Source organism: Diabrotica virgifera, chromosome 3 (genome assembly GCF_917563875.1).
Source record: "Diabrotica virgifera virgifera chromosome 3, PGI_DIABVI_V3a".
Classification (NCBI taxonomy): domain Eukaryota; kingdom Metazoa; phylum Arthropoda; class Insecta; order Coleoptera; family Chrysomelidae; genus Diabrotica; species Diabrotica virgifera.
This window is the reverse complement of record NC_065445.1, coordinates 48,039,348-48,062,200: the sequence shown is the minus strand read 5'-3', so window position 1 is coordinate 48,062,200 and position 22,853 is coordinate 48,039,348. Positions and strand designations below refer to the sequence as shown.

General features: G+C 33.1%; 1 protein-coding gene across 1 annotated transcript in view; it reads right to left on the bottom strand.

The window, feature by feature from the left end:
• Positions 1-22,853, bottom strand: part of LOC114325824 (uncharacterized) — a 95,833-nt gene that overhangs the window by 51,705 nt on the left and 21,275 nt on the right. The window contains exons 6-10 of the mRNA XM_050646440.1: positions 16,888-17,126; positions 13,705-13,823; positions 9,708-9,909; positions 6,231-6,351; positions 4,252-4,472 (exon numbers count right to left, since the gene is read on the bottom strand). Of these exons, the coding sequence (XP_050502397.1) occupies positions 4,252-4,472; positions 6,231-6,351; positions 9,708-9,909; positions 13,705-13,823; positions 16,888-17,126 (902 nt within the window). The remainder of the gene's footprint in view (positions 1-4,251; positions 4,473-6,230; positions 6,352-9,707; positions 9,910-13,704; positions 13,824-16,887; positions 17,127-22,853) is intronic.

Genomic DNA, 22,853 nt, shown 5'->3' with positions numbered 1-22,853 from the left:
AGTCAATCATGGCGAGATTTTTGTAAACAATCCAAATCTCAGTATTCACTGATTCAACCTTCTGTTCCAAATATATTGGTTTAAAAATGATGTAGTACCTCGAAGATATATAACAACTTTAATGAGAATGAAGTTTGGACATGCATGTTTCCCTCTACATCTAGCAAGAATTAAAGTTTTTGATTCAGATTCAAATCTTTGTACTGAATGTCAGAAGGTGGGTGGTTTGAATCACACTTTCTTTGAGTGCACAAAATACATTCCATACACCTATAATTTAATCGAAGATTTAATAAACTGTAATGTTTTTCCACCTTTCAATGTATCCTATCTATTGTCTCTGAACAGCAAAAATATATATGATTGTTTAATGAAATTTATCTCTGAAACTAAAATTAACCTCTAAATTTATGAATCCTGATAATTTGATATATTATGTACATATGAAAAAAAAAAGAAGAAGATGTATAATGGAAAAATGTGGTGAGCAACTTGAATAGTCCATAGCGGCCAGCTGCAGCTTTTGAACTGAGTAAAGAGCTGTGGAGAAGTTTGCTATGGAACTCTAAGGACCTCATTGCCTTCTTTATGTATGAATAGAAAACAAAAAAGTTGTGACTGGCTAATTGACACCCAAGTCTATGCCATAAAAAAGGCACGCATGTAAAAGTTTGCAGAATGAGCGAAGCGAGTGGTGCAATTCACATGAGTGCCTTAAAAATGTACTTTTTAACATGCATATCATACAATATTTTTTCTACAAACGTAATTACAGGACAATATCTACAAAAACTTTTACTTGAACTTGACTGACATTCCATTTTTATATTTTTTTGACATTACATTAAAATTGTCTATACGGTCAATACGAACTGCAGTGCCTTAAAAATTTTAAAGCACTAGTGCCTTAAAGTAGCATTTTTAACGCTCGTATGGAGTGCTAAAAATTGTATTTATCTACTCTATGTCATATTGTGTATAAGTTTTTAGTTTGTGAAAACTGTCATTATAGATAGCAGTGCGTGAAGGATTTAATTAAAGTGTGCGTGAAGTAACAATGTATTTTAAATGAGATTTACTTTTTCGCACACTTTCAATGGGTTTTTTGGCATACTTTCATATAATCACATATCCTTAACTTTCGCGTTGTCATGGTGATGAAAGTATGAGCAATGACTAGAATAGAAATGAATTCCAGTGACGAAGAGGTACAGTTTTTTTATTTGTTTATCGTAGATAAAATATTGTATGAAACTGAGCGTGAAGTAATTTTTGCGAACTTACGCGATGTATAGCACTCGTTCCGTTGTCGCTCGTGCTCTAAAAATCGCGTGCGTTCGCAAAAAGCATACTTCACGAACTGTTTCATAAATAACTATTTTAACACGGTGTAGAAAAAATATAATTATAATAAAACAAGTACTGTCTCTACAGAAAATAATGTCAACGTCAATATGATGTTATTTTCAATCAAAAAGTCATCATATTTTGCGGATTTTGTTAAGATATTAGATGTGTTGTAAAGTTCTTTAAAATGAAATGTGCCACTTCTTCCATACCACTAAATCATCAACATCGATATCGTTCTCATATTCGGTAATAGTTTTTAAGTCTACTGTTTCACTAAAAATATCGTTTACAAAATTATAAGCATTTTTTTGTATAGATAGTTGCGCAACTAAAATATCACAATCACAAATAGGTAAAAAATTATTTATTTTAAAATTTTCATGTCCTTTTAAAAAATTTATAAGAATAATTTATGAATATCACTCTTATTATTACCATGTTCCCTGTTGGTAAAATGAAGGAATTTTGAAAATTTATTTTATTGCAATAAACATTTTTTTGGTGATCTTTCCGGGCCCACTAAAATGCGGGCCCGAGGCAGGTGCCTCACGGGCCTAGTGGTAAAATTGGCCCTGGCCAAAGGTCCCATACTTCTTCCAGGAACGTTCAAATCAGAAATTCTTCGTATTGGCTGTTTAACATGACAGAACCAGTGCCGGTTTATGCACTGGGCGCTTGGGGCGGGCGCCCAGGGGCCCGGGCCCAGGAGGGGCCCGTAAGGCTCGTTCCTTTTACTAATAAAAAAGTAAAGTCCTCTAAATAATCTACGTATTTTCCATAATAGAAAAAAGAAGACGACGAAATACCTGCAATTTTGAACTGGTCTGATTTTAAGACTGATGACTTTATAAAAACTGTGAACTTTTAAACAAAAAAGTGATTGTTAAGAACATTGTAAAAAAACGTTAGAAGATGGAGAAAAAGCTTATTATAGTAGATTAAATAAAAGCAACTTTTATAGAGGAAAACCCAATGGAGTCAAAGAAAAGAGAGATTGGCTAATATATGACGCAAGTGTTAAAGCTGTTTATTGTTACCCTTGCAAATTATTTTCATTTGAAAAAATAGTTTAACTGAGTTTTGATGGACCCATTGGAAACATTTGAATATTTTGCTCAAATCTCACGAAGAAAGTAAATTTCATCTGAACTCTATGGTTACATTAATAACAAGATCATCATTGATTGGAGTTGTAAACGCTACCTTGAAAGAGCAAGTAAAATGCAAAGCTGACTATTGCATAAACGTCCTAAGAAGAATTGTTGTCACTACTAAATAACTTGCTTCTCAAGGACTAGTTTTCCGTTGATGCAATGAGGATTTAATAAGTCATCATAAAGGAAATTACTTAAGTTGCCTTGTATACTAGGCTAAATTTGACTACTTTAGAATTTACAGCGAAATGCGAATAAATGAAAAGGTTCATTTAGCTATCTGTCTCACCAAATTTTGCAATAAATTCTTGGAAGTAATGATATCAAAGCTTGTAGAAACTTTTGACGCTGTAGATGCTTTAGTTAAGAACTAGAGATCCATCAAACCTAACTTTTTTTTTCAGTTAAGCAATAACAGAGACGAAAAATTAACAATTAAAAATGAAGCCAAGACACTGCTGAATAAAATCTTTGAGACAGCTCTATTGACACTGATATGGTCAAAAACTTTGGAATGAGTTAATGCAAAAAGCAATACGTGAAGTGAAGAAACTGTGGACTTAAACGTGTCAATTGGAGTAGAAATAATGACATCTATTTTGAGATTTGTTTGAGACGTAAGAAATATATAAGCGAAATTGAACTAGAAGCCAAAAATATTTTTTTGCGAAGACGGGGATATATGCTACAAAGATGTTACATCAGCTGTTAGATGATTTTCTACGCGAGATAAAGAAGCAATCAAGACGTCAATTAATACTCTATATGTGAAATATAAAAAATATGTTGATGAAACCAAAGAGAACTTGCATACTGAAATTACCCATTCCATAACATTATGTCAAAAGTTGAATAAACATTTATAAAATTTGGTGTCATCATGGATGTAAAGATTGTAAAGGCAACATTTCCCAATATTTTACCTTTACTGCAAGCTTATTTCACGATACCAACTTCTAATGCATCAGGCGAGCGGCCTTTTTCGGCTTTAAAAAGAATAAAATTATATTTAACGCCAGCTTTGGGTCAAGAAAATGTAGACGCATATCACTATTGTATTATCGAAATTGAAGACCTGGAGCAACTGAATTGTGATAGTATTATCTGACAGATTGCTAATGCCTAGTCAAGCAAAAAAGTGATATAATTTTTGCCATATGTATTTTTTATAATATATTTTTTTGTTTGTCATGTGTTGTTTTGTGTAATTTTCTGTTTTTTATACATTTTTAAATGTATTTTTTGGAATATTTTTTACGTTTGCTATTCTTCTTGTTTGCTAAAAATTGTGTATGGATTTTACGGGTATAAATACATGGATGTGTGTTCTTGTAAAAAAATCTGACTACGAATAGCAATTAAGGGGGCCCCTAAATATTCAGCGCCCAGGGCCCGAAGTTAGGTTAAACCGGCACTGGACAGAACCATCTGAAACTATACTCTCAGCTGCCTTATGATAAAGATTGCACCTTTTGTTGATCCGCCTTGCATTAAACTAAACTGATTTTTGGTTATTTCAGTTTCTCCATGTGTCCTTCTATCATTTTCTCCATTTCCACTAGTCCTACACTCTTGGCACCTGATCAAAGTACCGAAATCACTTGAAATTATAACACAAATATTTAATTTATTTAAAAACAGATAATTTACCCATTATTCCTCAACAAATAGCTATTGTTCACACAACAGACTAAGAACTTATTATGAGTTAAAAAGTTTTTTTTTTAAGAAATGATAGAATACTTACATCTTTCATATAGTGACCTTCCTTTGATTTAGCCTTTGAAGACTTAGAGCTTTTAACGGACTTATTATCTTTCTTAGGCAAATTTTCTCGTGGTTCTCTGTCTTTAGGTTCTTTTGAATCTCTTTTCGAATATGGAAAGAAAAAAGAATCATCTAGTCCGCCATTGGCAGCTTCTTCAGGGGTAAAAGTTGTTATCGGAGCTGCAAGACGTACTTGCTGAACTAAAAATCAAATAAATATTTTATTTAAAAAAACAAAGCAATGTTAGAATAAATGGGGACCATGGTGCAGAGAGTACAAACATACAAGTATTTAGATTGCAGGGTGAATGGAAAATGGAACTTATCACAGAAAATCACATGCAGAATAGATAAAGCGAGAACATCATTTAGGAAAAAAATGCAAAAGGTACTAACCTACATAGAGCTAAAAATTAGGCTAAGAAAACGCTTATTACGCTGCTATATGTTCAGTATTTTGTTCTAAGGAATGGAAGCGTGGACCCTCACGGAAACAATATGGAAAATGATTGAGGCTTTTGAAATGTGGGCATACCGCAGAATATTGAGGATATCGTGGATGAAGATAGTAACAAATCAAACGGTAATGCAGCGACTAAACAAAGAAAGAGAAGTACTGAATATCATAAAACGAAGAAAACTAGAGTACTTTGCCCACGTGATGAGAAATCTGAAATATGAAATGCTGAACATCCTGGCTTAGAAATCTCCGCCAGTGCTATGGAGTGATCACCACAATACTACTCTGTAACAATTCTAATTTAGCAATACTTGTTGCGCAGTTAGATAATTTTAGTAGTCAATTAATGGTTCTTTCTGTTATAAAAAAGAATAATGATGGCATATAAAGAAACTGGAAAAATTAGTATTGGTTTCTTCTTCTTATTGCACCGTCTTCTTTAGAACGATAGCGATCCAAATGGCAATTGTAGTCTACTGCACGAAAGATTTCTGCGGATGAGCAGTCGAACTATCCCCTCAAGGTACATAAGCCCACATTTCAAAAGCTTCAATCCTTTTACACATTGTTTCCGTAAGGATCCATGATTCTATTCCATAGAACAAAACGCTGAACACATAGCAGCGTAATAAGCGTATTCTTAGCGTAATTTTTAGCTCTCTGTTGGTTAATACCTTTTGCATTTTCCTAAATGATGTTCTCGCTTGCTCTATTCTGCATTTAATTTCCTGCGATAAGTCCCATTTTTCATTCACCCTGCAACCTAAATACTTGAATGCTTGTACTCTCTGCACCATGTCTCCATTTATTCAAATATCTTCCAAGTTATTAGCTATATTTTTGTTTTTGCTGATGACCATCCATTGGGTTTTTTTATGTTTATTTTCAGACCCATTTGATAGCTGTGGTCCGTCACTGAATGTAGGACTACCTGCAAATCATGCCTGTCCGTTGCTAGCAGAACTGTGTCATCAGCGAATCTAAGATTGTTGATGACTATTCCATTGGCAATTATACCCTCTGTTATGTCTTCTACTGCTTCTCTGAAGATCTTTTCTGCATACAAATTAAACAGAAGCTGGAAGAGCATGCCACCTTGTCTAGCTCCTCGCAGAATAGAAATTTTTTCAGATGTCTGGTTGTTAATTCTGATGTCAGCTGTTTAATTATTCTTAGTAATTCTTTTTGTTTGCTCATGCGCTGAAGTACCTCACTGTTAGTAACTTTTTGTACCCATGGAATTATGGAATTCTCAGCATCCCTCTGTATATATTTACATCTCTAAGGCATCTATTCTTTTTTCTGTTAATAGAGTTAATAATAAAAAGCTAAGAACATTTTATTGGTCAAGTTTCTATTAAAAAGGCATAAAGAGTTATTAAATGTTTGAGACGAAGCTAGATCATTTTTTGTTTTGAGCTTTAACTGTCACGAGTAATTCGTTTATAATTACTTGTTACTAAATATTAAGAAATTAGCAAAATATTTTTACAGCTTACCTCCAGGATACGTTAATGCAGCCACATCTAATATGGCCATCAAATGTAAGGAGTCTGCGCTTTTTCTAATCTTCCTTGAAAACTCGAGTGATTTGCCAAACAGATTAGGAGATTTCTTTTTCTAAAATTGAACAATAATTTGATTTTAGACTCAATACTATCTAAAGCGTTGATGACATGGGGCTAGTTTACAAGCTGCTAGTGGGCGAAACGTGGACTATGACCAAAGCAAACGAAGAAAAGCTCAGACGTTTTGAACGAAAAATACTTAAAAAATTTTCGGACCTCACCACATCACCACAAATTAGTATAGGATCAGAACCAATATCGAATTAAAATCATTCTACAATGACACCGATATTGTGCAAGAAATTAAGTCACAGCCACTAAGATGGGCAGGCCACTTGCACAGACTTCCTACAGGCAAACGACCACTCGGACGTCCCAGTATGCGATGGAGCGATAACATCCAAGCAGATCTCCGGAAAATGAACATTCCATTTGACCCTAGGTTGATTGAAGACAGTTAGCAACAGAAAAAAGTTGTACAGTTAGCCAAGACCCACCCAGCGTTATAGCACTACGTGATGATGGTATTCGGCGAAGCTAGCGAATGAGCGAGTTAACGAATTCCTCTTCTTAGCGTGCCCTATTAAGTCCCCTTGACGTTGGCGATTAACATGGCGAAACTGTCTCTGTCTCGAGCTAATCTAAAGGTAGACTTCCGCACCAAGCGACCGAGACAGGAGACCGCGACAGGCGACAGATAGGTCGCGATTAGACGATAGTTGGTCGCTGGTCTCGGTCGCGGGCTGCAGAACTACCCTGATATAATTGCATTGAGAGCAGTCGTGGGGAGACCTCGCCTATCTGTCGCCTGTCGCGGTCTCCTGTCTCGGTCGCTTGGTGCGGAAGTCTACCTTAAATAGTTGTTCTGCTTTCTTTATTCATGTCCACTCCCGGATATTCTTCAACCAAGAGGCCTGCTTTCTACCCATTCCTCTGCGTCCTTCGATTTTACCCATCATAATAAATTGAAGAATATTATACCGGTCTCCCCTTACTACGTGTCCAATAGGCCAATAGGCAAAAATAGGCCATCTTTCTATATTTGATGTTATCAAGCAGTTCGCGGGCAGCATTTGCTCTCTTAAGGACTGCCACATTTGTCAGCATAGCCGTCCATGGTATTTTCAGTATACGTCTGTGCAGCCACATTTCAAAGACCTCCAAACGATTAATGTTGGATATTTTTAATGTCCATGCTTCGACATCATACAAGAGGACTGACCAAATGTAACATTTAACCATGCGCTTCCGAAGTTGAAGTTGTAAGTTATCATTACAGAAGAATGACCTCATTTTTAAAAATGTCGTGCGGGCTATCTCGATTCTACATTTTATCTCTTTATCTGGATCTAGTTGTTCAGTAATATGGCAACCAAGATATATAAAACTGGGTACTCTTTGAATTATGTGACCATCAACATATAACCGTGAATCTTGATGGGCCAAACGGCTAAATACCATGTATTTTGTTTTTGAACAGTTTATGTTTAGGCCAAACTCTCTTCCAACTGTGTCAATGGCATTTAAAAGGTGTTGTAATACATTCATATCATCACTTAAAATAACTGTATTGTCTGCATATCTGATTGTATTTATCAGAATTCCATTAACTTTCACACCCCATTCCAAATTATGCAGCGCTTCCTTAAATATTCTATCTGAATATAAATTGAATAACAGTGGGGACAGTATACAACCCTGTGTGACACCTCTTTGTATTTTGCATATTTCTGTTGATTTTCCATTTAGGCAAGCTGTCGCTGTTTGACGCCAGTATAATTTTTCTATGATTTGTACATCTTGACTATCAACTCCTTTATCCTCTAATATTTTAATTAATTTGTGATGTTGTACTCGATCAAAGGCCTTCTCATAGTCAATAAATACAGCAAAGATGTCTTTCCCTTGATCTCGGCATTTCTGCAATAATACATTTAGTGCAAAGAGTGCGTCCCGGGTTCCCAGTCCATTTCTGAAGCCACATTGTGTTTTATCCTGGTCTTCTTCACATTTATCTCTGATTCTACTGTGGATGATACGTAGAAATATTTTCAAAGTGTGGCTTATAAGGCTTATCATTCTATATAATCACTACAGTTTTTCGGACGTTGTTTTTTTGGTAGGGTTATGAATTCGAACTTTAACCAATCTTCAGGGATATCACCAGTCTAATAAACATCATAGAAAAGTTTGACTGGTATTCCAATGTTTTCCTCATTTATGAGCTTTAACATTTTTGTAGGTATGTTGTCACGACCAATGGCTTTCTTGTTTTTTGCCAATTTTATAGCATGTAGTATTTCTGATTTTAGTATATCTGGTCCTTCACCTTCATCTAAAGTCTCCAGTTCTTCGGGTCTATCATCATTATACAGTTATATATATATATATATATATATATATATATATATATATATATATATATATATATATATATATATATATATATAATCGGTTTATAACGTTCTACGACGTCTTCCGATTCCCAATCGCCATTGCTCTCGATCGTAGCACATGTCTTCGTTCAAGCCTCTTTCTCCGATTTCCCTATGGATTCCTTCTATCCAGCTTTTCCTAGGTCTTCCTCTCTTCCGCCGTCCTTTTGGTGCCCATCGTAGCACTTGCTTGGGTAATCTGTCTTCTTCCATACGTTGTACGTGGCCAAACCATCTTAGTTGCTTTGTTTTTATATCGTCCATTATTGTATGCTTTACATCCATTATCTCCAATATTCTTGTATTTCTGATTTTTTGTATTCTTGATATACCAGCAGATCTTCTCCAGAAGTCCATTTCAGTTGTTCTGAGCATATTTTCGGATTTTTATTTTATAATAAAAAATTATACAGTTCATTTATATAATTATTCCAGGTAGTTCGAATTTCGTGTTCGTCTATTATCATTTCTCCCGACGAATCAGTTATAGTATGTGGAGTTTTCTTATGATAAAGACCAGCTACTTCTCTAACTTTTTTAAACATATTAAACGTATCATGTTTTTCATTCAATTTTTCTAATTCCTTGCATTTATCCTCCATCCATTTTTCTTATGCTACCTTTATTTTTTGTTTAATTAGTTTCTGTTTTTCTTTGTATTCTGTCTTGTTATCTTTCAGTTTTCTTCTCTGCTCCATCAATTCCAGGATTTAATCAGTCATCCATTGTTGTTTTTTGTGCCTCTGCATCGTTGTTGTATATTTTTCCATTACTTTCCAGGTAAACTGAAATCGACACCTAAAATATTGGAGGATATAAATAAGGTATGAAATGAAAATTACGGAAAAAGTATTCACTTTGAATACAATGAAATTAAGAACATCGTAATGAAAGAGATTACTCCTAAAAAAGCTCCTGGTTAGTTATATTAGTCACAAATTTCAGAAAAACCTGGTAGAAGGATTTTACTTACGGTTTTATCTTTAGGAGCCACATAAATTTCCAAGACTACTTTTTTGTGTACGTGAATATGATTGATAAGTTCAGTAAGAGCATCCCTAAACATTAAATGTCGCTTGATCATTACAAACTCCAGTCTTGGACTCTCTTCGGTAATGTACGATTCATAGTTTGTGTCAAATCGACTTATCAAATCGTTATGATCTTCAGGAGTTCTAGAATTTGTGAACAAAACATCTTTTTTATTATCTTCTATCTGAATACTAGGCTGTTCAATAAATTTTGTGGTTCAATAAAAGAACAGAATTTTATGGTTTGAAGTATACTTTATTATTCAGTATAGTTATACACTTTCAACACTCGTTCATTTTCCTTTGGTTTTAAATTTTGGGAAAATAACAATTTTATCACCACACGATATTTGATTGTTCCCATTGAAAAAAAATACAAAAACAATATCAAAAAATTAGGCTAGTAAAAACGTCTTCTGTTATCGAACCGCAAAACTTATTGAACAGCCTTATATCTTCTGCTACTACAGATTGTTTAGAATAGTGTTGGATTAGATATTAGAGAGATATCGCAAAGGCAAACGTTATTAGTGTGTCAAGACGTAAATAAGGGATAACGGTGTATTCCAACACAGGCATCAAGAGAGTTATCGCAAATGTTCTGGGGGCGGGCCTTAACGTTATTATGACAACCGACTTTTGGGATTAAAATGTAACCTAGAAATTAATGTTGAATAATACTGTAGGTAATTGTTTTTTATTGAAAAATGAATTTGGATATTGAGCAGGTTGACATGTTTTTTAATTTTAATGATTTGACAAACAATAAATATAAATAATCAGTATCAAAATAATATAAAATATCTGAATAACTAATATCCTAACCACAAAAAGTAGTCTATTGTAGACAAAATAAGAACGCAACGTATTTCTCAACACAAGAAACAAGATGATTCACAGTTTTTAGTTTATAAAATTTGTAAAATTATTTTTATGTTTCATCCCAAATGTCAAATTAGCATTAACGTTATTACCGTCCCTTATTTCAACCTAAATAGCGGGACACGTTATCCGGTATTAGCGTAACATTCACTCTGCGCTTGCGTACATGTCAAAATAGAGTATTCCGCTATTAGCGTGCGATAAAAATGCATTTGCTATTCGCCCCGAGCGTTAACAAAGTGTCAAAGCAAAATCGACCGACCTGCTCATGGTGGCGGATTTTTGAAATTTTATAAGGACGCTTTGTGTATGTTTAAATGAGACATTTAAAAAAAATGCCGTGTCACGCTAGTGATATTATGTATTAATATAAACAGAAAATAAAAACGCACTTAATCTGATATAAATTCTTCACTTTCCAATATTGATTATCAGTTCGATTTTGTATACATAACCTCACTATCGCAGTTTATGTCAATAAATCTTTATTAACGCAAAAGAAAATATTTTTGTTGCACTATAAATTACAGTATAAATTAATAACTAATGAATTCTAACAATTTTTTTCGGTTATTATCACTACAAAATAAAATATTCAAGTTTAACAAAATAATCCCATAAGACTCAATGTTAAAACGTCCTTACAAAATCTGACAGCGTGTCACGTGACTGTAAGTAGAGGGGAGACGCACGGAGCCAATATCTCTCTATTATACCCCAATGAAAGAAGCGCTAAAATCGTCAACATTACTTATGAGAATGAGTTGAATTCATAGATGTAATAATACATAGATCAGGCAGGGTACGAAAAATAGCGTAACGCGGAACAGTTCGTCGGTGGTATCTATGGGCGCGTTCACCAGATGCAAACGTTGGCAATCAGTTTGCGCTTTATGCTTCTGAACGACATGCTAACGTCAAACATGTTTGGAAAGCGGTCGCCATTTTTGCAAACATAAAATATTTAAGTTGAACTTTGCAAACGTGTTGAATATTGAAAAAATATGGCGGGAATTTAAATTGTATATATTGTAGAATATATTGATAAGGGTTTTATATATAAAATAAAGGCTACTGAAGACATTCTGCTATGTTATTATCTATTAAATAAATTTTCTTTTTTCCTTTAATAAAAAAAAATGAATTCAAAAACGTATTTATTGAGAAAATTTATTTTAGGTTACGTTCAAACCAAGCAAGCAAAATGTCAAATTTTAACCTAAACAACCAACCGTTCAGCTCGCTGTCAACAAGTTTAGAATCAAAGCGCAAACATTTGTGAACGTGTTTGCATCTGGTGAACGCAGTCTATCTCTCTCTTCCGGTGCTTAGCTTTCTCTCTATAGCATGATGGCCGCTGCCGCTGTACTCTCTTAATAAATGCACCTCCAGCGTTGCATTACTCCCACCTCTTGTTAGATGCGCTCAGACTTAGATACGACAGACAAAGATAGCTAGACCACTGTACTTGATATTGGCGTTACACCCCGATGCATTGAGCGGCCCATAACTAGCCTGGTCTCCTGGTCTATGGTTAATATGTCTATAGTTGCATCGCCATTGTCATAGCCACCTTTAGTTAACAAGCCATGAAGTTGAAACTTGGCAACATCTATTGGTAGACCGATTAATTCTGACAGTTCTCATTTGTTTTTAAATAATTTTCACTGTATTTACAGAGAAACTGAAACATTTTACAATATTTCGTGCTCCAAATTATAAAGAACATTAAAAGGTATGTTATTAAGATGATTTTAGTTCAATATAATATATTTTTATATAAACTTGCGTGCATATAGAAATCCGTCCACTTAAAAATTTTGTCATTTTTAATGTCTCGTATTTCCTAAACCTTTTGGCAGATTTAAGTGATTTTTATAATATGTTATAGCCTAATTCTTTAACAATACCTCTGTAATAATATTGTTGGTAAACAATTAAATTTTTATGGTGTACCGGGCATTTAAAAAATACTGAAATTAAAACCCAACTATAGACTCCGGTTTTCTTAACATTCTGTTTTTTTGATTAATTTGCTTATGTTTAACAACTAGATTTGTTCTTTATCAATTCAGGGTGTTTCTAAATAAGTTCGACAAACTTTAAGGGGAAAGGAACAAAACGAAAAATGTTGACGCCTGTATTTTAAAGGTAATCATTTTTTTCGAATTCTGAGAAAACTAATAAGTATTTTTGAAAAATTGAAACGCAGAATAAAAGATTACTTTATTACCGAGGGCCAAAAGTCCCTTAGAACGAATAAAAAGTTTTTTTTAATGACATATTTGAAACTAAAAATCACACTAAATTTTCTTAGGTTTTCACCCCTGTAACTTATTAAAATAAACATAGAAGTTTTCAGGAACTTTGGGTCCTTCGTCCTAACGTAATCTTTCACTCTGCGTTTAAATTTTTGAAAAATACTTATTAGTTTTCTTAGGATTCGAAAAAAATGAATCTCGTTTATATTCTTGTTATTGGTTTTTTTTTTGTATAATAAACGTTACTTACAAGGAATTACTTTTAATATTATTTTGTACAAACTTCCAATTAATAATATTTTCTTGTTCGACTCAAAAAATACTATAAATTTTACCAGAATTTGTACTTTAAAATCGTAGTTTCGAAAGAGGTAGTCCGAAAGTCAGACCGGTGGTCAGACTACGGACGTCATCAATTGCGACGTTGCCTTTTTCTCTTCATGGCTTGTAAAGTAAAGGTGGCTATGGGTGCATTCAGCAGACGCAATCGCTAACTAATCGATTAGTAATCGATTTGTGATTTACATGCTGAATGTCACAATTTATGTGGCATTCAGCAGAAAATCACTAATCGATTAGTTAGCGATTGTGTCTGCTGAATGCACCCTATGCCACTGTCGAAGCACCAATGACTGAATGAATCTTCCGATATTAGGTGGGCAGCAGAGAAGCAATGTTGCCATTTATAGTGCGTTTTCTATGAAAACTAAACAGTCTGTATATGCCAGCTAATGGCACATACTAACGTATGACACTTTTTTAAAAATTATACTGAAATATAGTATTTTCTACTTACGTGTACACGGTAGCGTTAGCATCATTATATGCTCTGGTGGTTCCAGGCCATAATTTGGAAATTGGTTGCTGATTTGTTGAAACTGTAGCTGGATTTGTGAAAAGAAGAGGTGATTTCCGCTAAAAAAAATCAGTAAGTAAGATAGAATACCTATCAAACGAGCTAATGAAGAAGTTGATAGTATCAAAAGTAAGCAATTTACAATGAAAATAAGAGAACCTTTTCGAATTTTTTTAGGAAATAGTGAAAAATAAAACATAGGCCATTTCCCCAAAAATTAAAAGTTTTAGTAAACCCTATGAGGCTTTCTTTACTTTGGCATAATTATCTAATGACCTCAAACATTTTAAACTGTTTAGAATGCATATTGTTGAAAAAATACATTATTTAAAAAATTCAGAATTTTTCAAATTTTCAAAGTTACATTTTCTTTTGATATTTCCAAAAAATACACGTAAAAAATGATAGAGAACGAAATTAGAGTTTTTTGTTAGGAAAGATTTAATTTACGACATTGTCAAAAATAGAAATATTCTTGAGCAAGTAGCACATTTTTTACATACACACTTCCTATACAACTAATAAAATTTGATATCTGATGGGACAATACCAATGATGGTAAAAATCTTCTTTGGCAGCGTTCAAGTATTACGTAAAGCGATTTTTAACCCCCCCCCCCCCCCACGTAACGCACTCTTACGGGAGTTTAACTATTTCGTAACGCAATTTTTGAAGATTTTTGACCCCCTTCCTCAACCTGCGTTACATAATACTTGAACAGTCCCTTTCTTAGACTTCTACAAATTTAAAAATAAAAAGTAGCCATATCAATCCAGTTTTTCTCGAATTATAAAATTTAAAAAAATGTACAAAAAAAATAAGAGTCAGAAAAAAATGGAGGGTATCAGATAAACGTGGAGGGTGCCAGAAAAAATTTAAGGAGAATCAGAAAAAATTGAGGGAATCAGAAAAAAATTGAGGGTGTCAAAAAAAAGAATGTGTGTGTACTTTGTACGCACGTAAGAAGTTTTTTTTTATGGCTTTGGCAGTTTGCCATATAGCAAGTTACATGATCTTTTAATTTCATTAGGAGCAGTGAAAAGTTTATGAATTTTTGCAATTGAATTAGTCCTGTCGCCAGGGGGGGTACAACGGCCTCCTGTATTCAGATGGACTTACCCAAGTTTTTATTATGTATTTTGGCCCGTAGAACACGAATTTTTTGGGTAACAGTTGATCCGGATGTCGATAAGATTGTTATAAACAAAGAAGTTGAGGAATTACATAACAGCGATTTCTCGCAAAACAAAACATGTTTTTGTATTTTTTGGGCCATTCTAACCAAAAAATGTTCCTACAAGTTTTTTCGTAGGATGCATAGTTTTCGAGATAAACGCGGTTGAACTTTCAAAAAATCGAAAAATTGCAATTTTTGAACCCGAATAACTTTTGATTAAAAAATAAAATAGCAATTCTGCTTACCGCATTTGAAAGTTCAAGTCAAATTCTATCGGTTTCGAATATATACATTGCTAAAAATTTATGTGTTTATTGCTAAAAAAAGCTATAAACACATAGTGTTTCCCGTGCCTAATACATGCGTTTACATGCATGCTACGTAGAAATAGCCTCGCTTGCACTTTTACCTACTCTACCTACTCGTTCGATTTTAAATGAGAAATCATTGAAAACATCACTCCAGCACTAGGTGTTTATACTTTTGTTTAACAATAAAATAATAAATTTTTAGCAATGCAAATAACAAGACTTTCACTTGAACGTTCAAATGCGGTAAGCAGAATTGCTAATTTATTTTTTAATCAAAATTTATTCGGGTACAAAAATTGCAATTTTTCGATTTTTTGGAAGTTCCACCGCGTTTATCTCGAAAACTATGCATCCTACGAAAAAATTTGTAGGAACACTTTTTGGTTAGAATGGCCCAAAAAATACAAAAACATGTTTTGTTTTGCGAGAAATCGCTGTTATGTAATTCCTCAACTTCTTTGTTTATAACAATCTTATCGACATCCGGATCAACTGTTACCCAAAAAATTCGTGTCCTACGGGTCAAAATACATAAAAAAAAACTTGGGTAAGTCCATCTGAATACAGGAGGCCGTTGTACCCCCCCCTGGCGACAGGACTAAATAGACTAGAATAGATAAATTTAAAGTTGGAAATCAATACAACAATTAGTGAAAAGAAGAGAAAATATATATACATACACATTGAGAAAATATATATACATACACAAACAAACACATTGAAAAATGCCACAAATGATTTCTGAACAATGTAGGAAAAAATTTTAACTAAATACGTATTTTCTGAAAAAAAACATATATAATAAATAAATTTACAATCATAAAATGTATAAAAGAAATAAAAAAATAAAAGTTTCCATTGGGGTTCGAACCCGCTTATCAGCGCAGTTAGTATTGAAATTCATGCACCTTAACTTTTACCCACGGAGACCATGTGTCATCATGTGCGAAGATCAACTAACTAAACGGATTAAACTTTTGACGGTTCTGAATTTAACCAAATTATTTTGATTTTGAATTGAAATTATTTAGAATTGAAAGAAATATTAAAATACAACAAAACATAGAATAAGAAAACAAGACATTAGGTGAATATTGATAGAAATTTTGATGGTAATCAAATTATGTAAATCAAAGCATTATATACTATTTTGGTAAGTTCTTTTTAAATTTTCCAAATAGAGGTACCTACTATGAAATTTTTTATTAGGATACTGAAACATTTACAATTATTATGTACCTGTCGCTTTTAAAAACTATTTAAAAAGTCACTGCAATATTATAAACTTGCTTTTCTCTCTGCCATGACAACAATAAAAACTAATATACACAACATTAATTTGTTTATCCAAAATCTCCATATTGAACAATTATTGACAGATGATTTTCAATCTGAACACCCAATCACATCCCGTATAACGTTTATACCATACTGTCGGTGTGCGCATGGGCTCAGTAAAATAAAAATTTACCCTCGTGCCTATAGAAGTATAACTTCAAAAATTGGAAGGAGATGATATGATAAAATAGGAGGATGTCAGAAAAAATTGAGTGCAGAGACTATAGAAGGCAATTTATTGTCTTCTCCGTCGCATGGGGACGGACAAAATCACCTGTTTGTATAATAAAAACTTACCCCATTGAGCATAGGCAACATTATGCAAGCCCAGTAGTCCATTTCTTCGCTCATTAATGCAGGTACGTTGTAAATGGTTTCAAGAGTGAAATTTAAAAACGTAGAGTTTTCCAGATCCAAGTCTTCTTCAATAAAAATCGTCACTTCAATTGTTGGATGCGCTTTGAAAGACAACATCTTATTGTCAGTATATTGTACGGTAGGCTTTATGTACAACGTTTGGGAAAATTTGGAGGGTTCTAAAAGATAAAAAAATGCGTTGGTATATTATTTCAATATATTTACCAATCAGTTAGTGCGTTTTAATTCAGTTCAGTCTTTTTACAAGCCTCTTTGATAACGGGTAGACCCAGAAACATGTGTTAGAGAATGGTATAGCCCAGGAACCGAAGTTTTTCACCTCGCAATTTTTACAGAATGGGTCGATTTGCTTGAAAATTTGAGAATAAGTAGTGGATAGTCCAAGGATCAAAATCTATATTATGCCGAAAAGCGCTTTTACCATGGGGGTAGTTGCTACCCCACTTCGGGGGTGGTAATTTTTTATTATATTTTGACCGCAAAAGTCGATAAAAACATTCATTTTAAGCAAAAAATGTCGTATACATTTTTTGATAAAATTAATAGTTTTCGATTTATTCGCCATCGAAAGTGTTTTATATTGAAAAAAATATTCGATATTATACTCATTTACGATTCACTCAATTTTTGCCGTAGAAAAATGTTTTTCCACCTACCTCTACCGAAAGTATACTTTTCCGGACCTGATTGTAGGGAGCAAAGTTGTACTTTTCCTCCCTAGGGAGGAAAATATTTTTCCTCCCTAGGGAGGAAAAGTAAAAGTGACGTCATGGTATTTCATTCATGAAATATAACTTATTGACGCCCTGTACAATATCTATTTTCTATTACGTAAGTATTTATACATTTCAACGTCTATTTAAAAACACTCTGTATTTTGCAGCATGGTAAAAAACAGTAAATTGTTATTCTGATTTAACAATGTTTACATTAATAATTTGACTTATATTTGACAGTTGACAGTTATATTGTACCTACTTGTTAATTTTAGTTCTAATAATTTTTGTTGGTTAGTTACATAAATAAATTAAGTAAAAATGAAAAAATAACTTGTTATTTGAGGAAGGTGGAAAAACCATGTGTATAACATGGGAGTAAAGTGCCTTTTCCTCCCTTGAATGATTACTGCCCTCCGCTACGCGTCGGGCAATAAACTTCATTCTCGGGAGGAAAAGTAGCACTTTCCTCCCTTGTTATACAAATAGCTATTTCAAACCAAGTTCTTGGGAATTAAATAACCTACAATTTCATATTTAAACATTTTTTCGTATCTCTGATGCTAATCTTTCTATTCTGAAGAAAATGGCATTTTTTACCAAACTACAAAAATTCATTATTCGCTTTAAACTCCAGTTTTTTAAAAACTAATGATTTTAAGTCAGTCAAACTTCTGAAATCTATTAATAATATATAAATAAAGAAGAATAAATAAGGCCAATGACTAAAAACACCGCCAACTTACATTATTATGCTTTCAATTGGATTTCTCCTTTTTTTTTCAAAAAAATATATTGATTTCTTACCACGTAACTTTTTTATTTTTTATCGTAGAAAGTTTTGTAAAAAAAGAGTTTTGTATGTTTTTACAAGCTCTATAAGGCCATTAATATTAAATGCTTTTCAAAATCCTCAGTCGCAAAAAGAGGTGACTTTGAAATGGTTTCTAAAAACTAATTATTCTAAGCCAGTTAAACATCTAGAACCTATTAATAATACATAAATAAAGGAGACCAAACAAGATCAATGACTAATTTTAATTAGGTTGGTGAGTAGGGGAAGTTTCCGATCACTTTTTCGCTGAAAAAATAGGGACTGACATTCGTTTTATAAGTCACTTAATTTTTGAGCTAGAGACTATTTTTTTTATTTCTGGAGATAGATCTTTTTAAATACTTTAAATTAGTTTGAACAAGTTATCCTCAAAAAATGCACAGTTTTCCCGTCTTTTGACATTGAAACTACAATATTTAGCATTTGACGAAGAATAGCTTACATAATAAAGTATAGCTCGATTACTATTGGTCTTAAAGAAATTTAAAAAAACAGTTTTGTTTATTTTTTCAAAAGGTACATTTTTGTTAAGTACTTAAAGGTGTTTTGATAAAACGAAAACTTTTTGAGTTATTAGCAGAAAACTGATTAAAAACATTGATTTTTTCGATATAAAATTAACACTTTCGATAGCGAATAAATCGAAAACTATTAATTTTATCAAAAAAATGTATAGAACGTTTTTTTGATTAGAATGAACGTTTTTACCAACTTTTGCGGTCAAAATAAAATAAAAAATTTCCACCCTCGACATGGGGTAGCAACCACCCCCATATAGATTTTGATCCTTGGGAGGTTTTGTCCTATTTTAAGCTTCATTACTTGGACTAGTAAGAGACTTGAGTTGAATCAAAATGCAATCGTCTATGTTTATTTATAAAGAAATATTTTGTTTAATGTTTCAGATTTCGCGGTAACTATGCTGATTATTATTGTGTTTATTTAACATTAATAATTTAGTTACGAAAAACTTTATCAAGATGTCGCTAACGCATCCAGCAGTTAATAATTATATATGGTTTTGCTTAGACAGCCAGATTTAGTTAGATTCAGGGTATACTACTGGCGGTTCTGAAGACTCTGAAAAGAAGAAACATAATATGTCAACCGATGGTGGTGGTCCCTGAATCAAATTAAATCTAATGCTGTCTTTCCTTATTTTATTTTACTCATATTTGAGTACTAAGGATGCAGAATATTGATGCCGAGCTAATTAAAACAGGCGGTCATGAACTCGTAAGTAAAATCCATCAATTAATAGAAAAGGCCTGGCAACAAGAAATAATGCCGAAAGAATGGTGTGGTAGTATTATTGTACCAATACACAAGAAAGGAAAAAAGGAATGTTACGGTGTTTTTTAAACCTTCACAATTCATTTATATACAGTGAGCACGTAAAGGTTGGAATAAATTCATTTTCTCGAGAACGGACGATTTTGGAAAAAAAATCCCGAAACAGGTCGATTTTTATTTTTAAATTGCGACTTTTTGGCATATTTATCATACTAGTGATGTCACCCATCTAGGCGTGATGACGTCATCGATGATTTTTTTAAATAGGAATATGGGTCGTGTGATAGCTCATTTGAAAGGTAATTTAATTCTTTATTTAGTAATATAAACATTTACATAATTATTTATACAGGGTGTCTAAATAAATTTTTTTTCATTAAGTTTATTGACATAAAAAGAAGAATGCATGTAATTTATTTAGTCCAAAATACATTTTACTGCTCTCAGAAAACAGAAAAAAATGTTTATTTGAAAAATAATCATTGCTTTTTGCTTAAATTAAATATTCAAACTGTTAAGACGAAGGTGGGTGGCGGCTTTAATATTGAATTTAAGCAAAAAACAATATTTATTTGTCAAATAAACATTATTTCTTGTTTTCTGATAGCAGTCAAACGTATTTTGAGTTAAATAAATTACACACACTCTCCTTTTTGTCAATAAATTAAATTCAAAAAAAATTTAGGACACCCTGTATAAATAATTATGCTAATGTTTATATTATTGAATAGAGAATTGAATTACCTTTCAAATGAGCTATAACACGACCCCTATTCTCATTTAAAAAAATTTAAGATGGCGTCATCACGCCCAGATGGGTGACGTTACTAGTATGGTACATATGCCAAAAAGTCGCAATTTAAAAATAAAAATTTACCTGTTTCGGGATTTTTTTCCAAAATCGTCCATTTTCGAGATAATGAATTTATTCCAACCTTTACGTGCTCACTGTATGTTAAACTGATGTAATATTTAAATACCTTAAAACCCCCTGGTTACGCCTATGGTCTATGGTAGCTCCTATAAAACAGTTGTTGCGTTCGCAAAAAGGTTCTGTTCTGTTGATTTGTTAAGGAATGGGTTGAAATTCTAGAAATATGTTGTCTTTCTCTCGTTCACAAGTTGTGCATAGGTTCTTGTCACGTAACTGAATCAACCAGTGGTTCCGTGCTTGAACGGTTCGTCTGAGTTGGAACTCAGATCGAATGACATTAAGTAAAGACGGATGACATCCGGTCTGTCTTCGATTGTTCTGGAACGAGGTCGGATTGCAAGGGGTGAAACTTTACTAATGCCTTTCCATCGGCGAAAATAATACAGCCCAAGTTTATGGAAACTTATCGTCTCGACGAGCTTGTGCCAGTGACGGATTTGGGGCTGCAAATTTTGTTGTGCCGATGGACATTTGTTTGGTTACGGGACATAACCCCTTGTGACTTGTGAGGAAAGACACCGTGACAATTCTCTTGTGGCTACCTAACACCAACAGGTAAATATCTTTAAAGATGTTATTAGGCTTATAGCCACTCGTATTTCTACTGTCTCGTATAGTCCCTACTGACAGTTGTATTTTTTCTCCTTAGTAGGCCCACATTCTTGAGGACATAGCTAGTGGCCCTCTGGCAACCAACATCTAGAGCTAGTAACCAGCTATTAGCTAGCACCTTTAGTATAACCAGAGACACCACGATTAGAATACACACCTACAAGACCCGTAAGCAAGAAAAGGAAGTCAGTATTAACCATATCACCTCTATTTTTATATATTCCATATACCCTATACTGTGTCTATACCTACCATTTTGTTCAGATCTAAGTCCTTCCTCTTACTTTCATTGTACACCTGAATCTAGCGCTATACGAGGGTATTAACTTTAACAGAGTAATTACAGGGTAGTATATATTTATTGTCATAAGTGGGATGGGTGGCCGCCTGTTACAAGCAAGTTGGTTTGAAAGTGCTCTCTCAGAAAAATTGTGAATTTGGGTATGTACACTTTTTATTTAAACTGAAGAACTGTCTACCATATACCAATAGATGCAAAGAAGAGTTTGAGAAGAAAGATTTCAAAAATATCATTCTATTCTTCTAATAAAAGGAAAAGTTCAAAATTAGTAAATTATTCCTTAAAATTAAAGTAAAAGTTTTTAGTATAACCAATTTTAATACATTAATTTTTTGCATTGTAAGTAACGTTTTTGTTTAAAACAGTAATTACGGTCTGCTATAATAAAGGTGACCATACACTAAAATCCACCGTAGTAAAAATATGGAACAGAAAATTGATGCGATCCTTGAAAAACTATTAAAGTTAGACCTACTGGAAAAACAAAACATGAGAATGGAAGACAAAATCGACACAATCACTAAAGAATTGGCAGAACTAACAGAAGAAAATACAGAGTTAAAAGAAAAGAATCAAGAACTTCAAACAATATTGCAAATTCAAGAAAGAAGGGTAGAAGTATTAGAAAGAGAAGTAAGAAAAAAGAATCTGATCATCCAAGGAATAGAAGAGATCGAAAATGAAGACGAAACGCAAATCAAGCATAAGATTTCAGAAATATCAAGAAAATTGCAAGTAGAACTAAATACAGATCAGGACATTATAGAGATACGAAGACTTGGTATCAAAACTGTTAATAAGAAAAGACCGATCCTCATAGAATTCAAAAATTGGAGCAAAAAAAACGAGGTCCTTAAAGAAACAAAGAAATTAAAAGGTACAGACATATTCATAAATGAAGACTATCCAAAACACATACAAATTCAAAGAAATGAACTTCGCAAATATCAAAAAGAAGCAAGAGAGAAAGGTCAAAATGCAGGCATTCGTTATAACAAATTGCTCCTAAATGGCGAATTATTCACTTTGAGTCAATTGCAAACCCTATCGCAAAAGAATGAAGCTATAGTTATAGAAGATCAGAAGAAGAATGGAGCTAGAAAATATGGTGATAGATCCCTCTCCGAGGAAGAGTTATCAATGGGCTCTACTACAGAAAGATCAACGAAAATAACGAAAACAGCGTACTCAAAA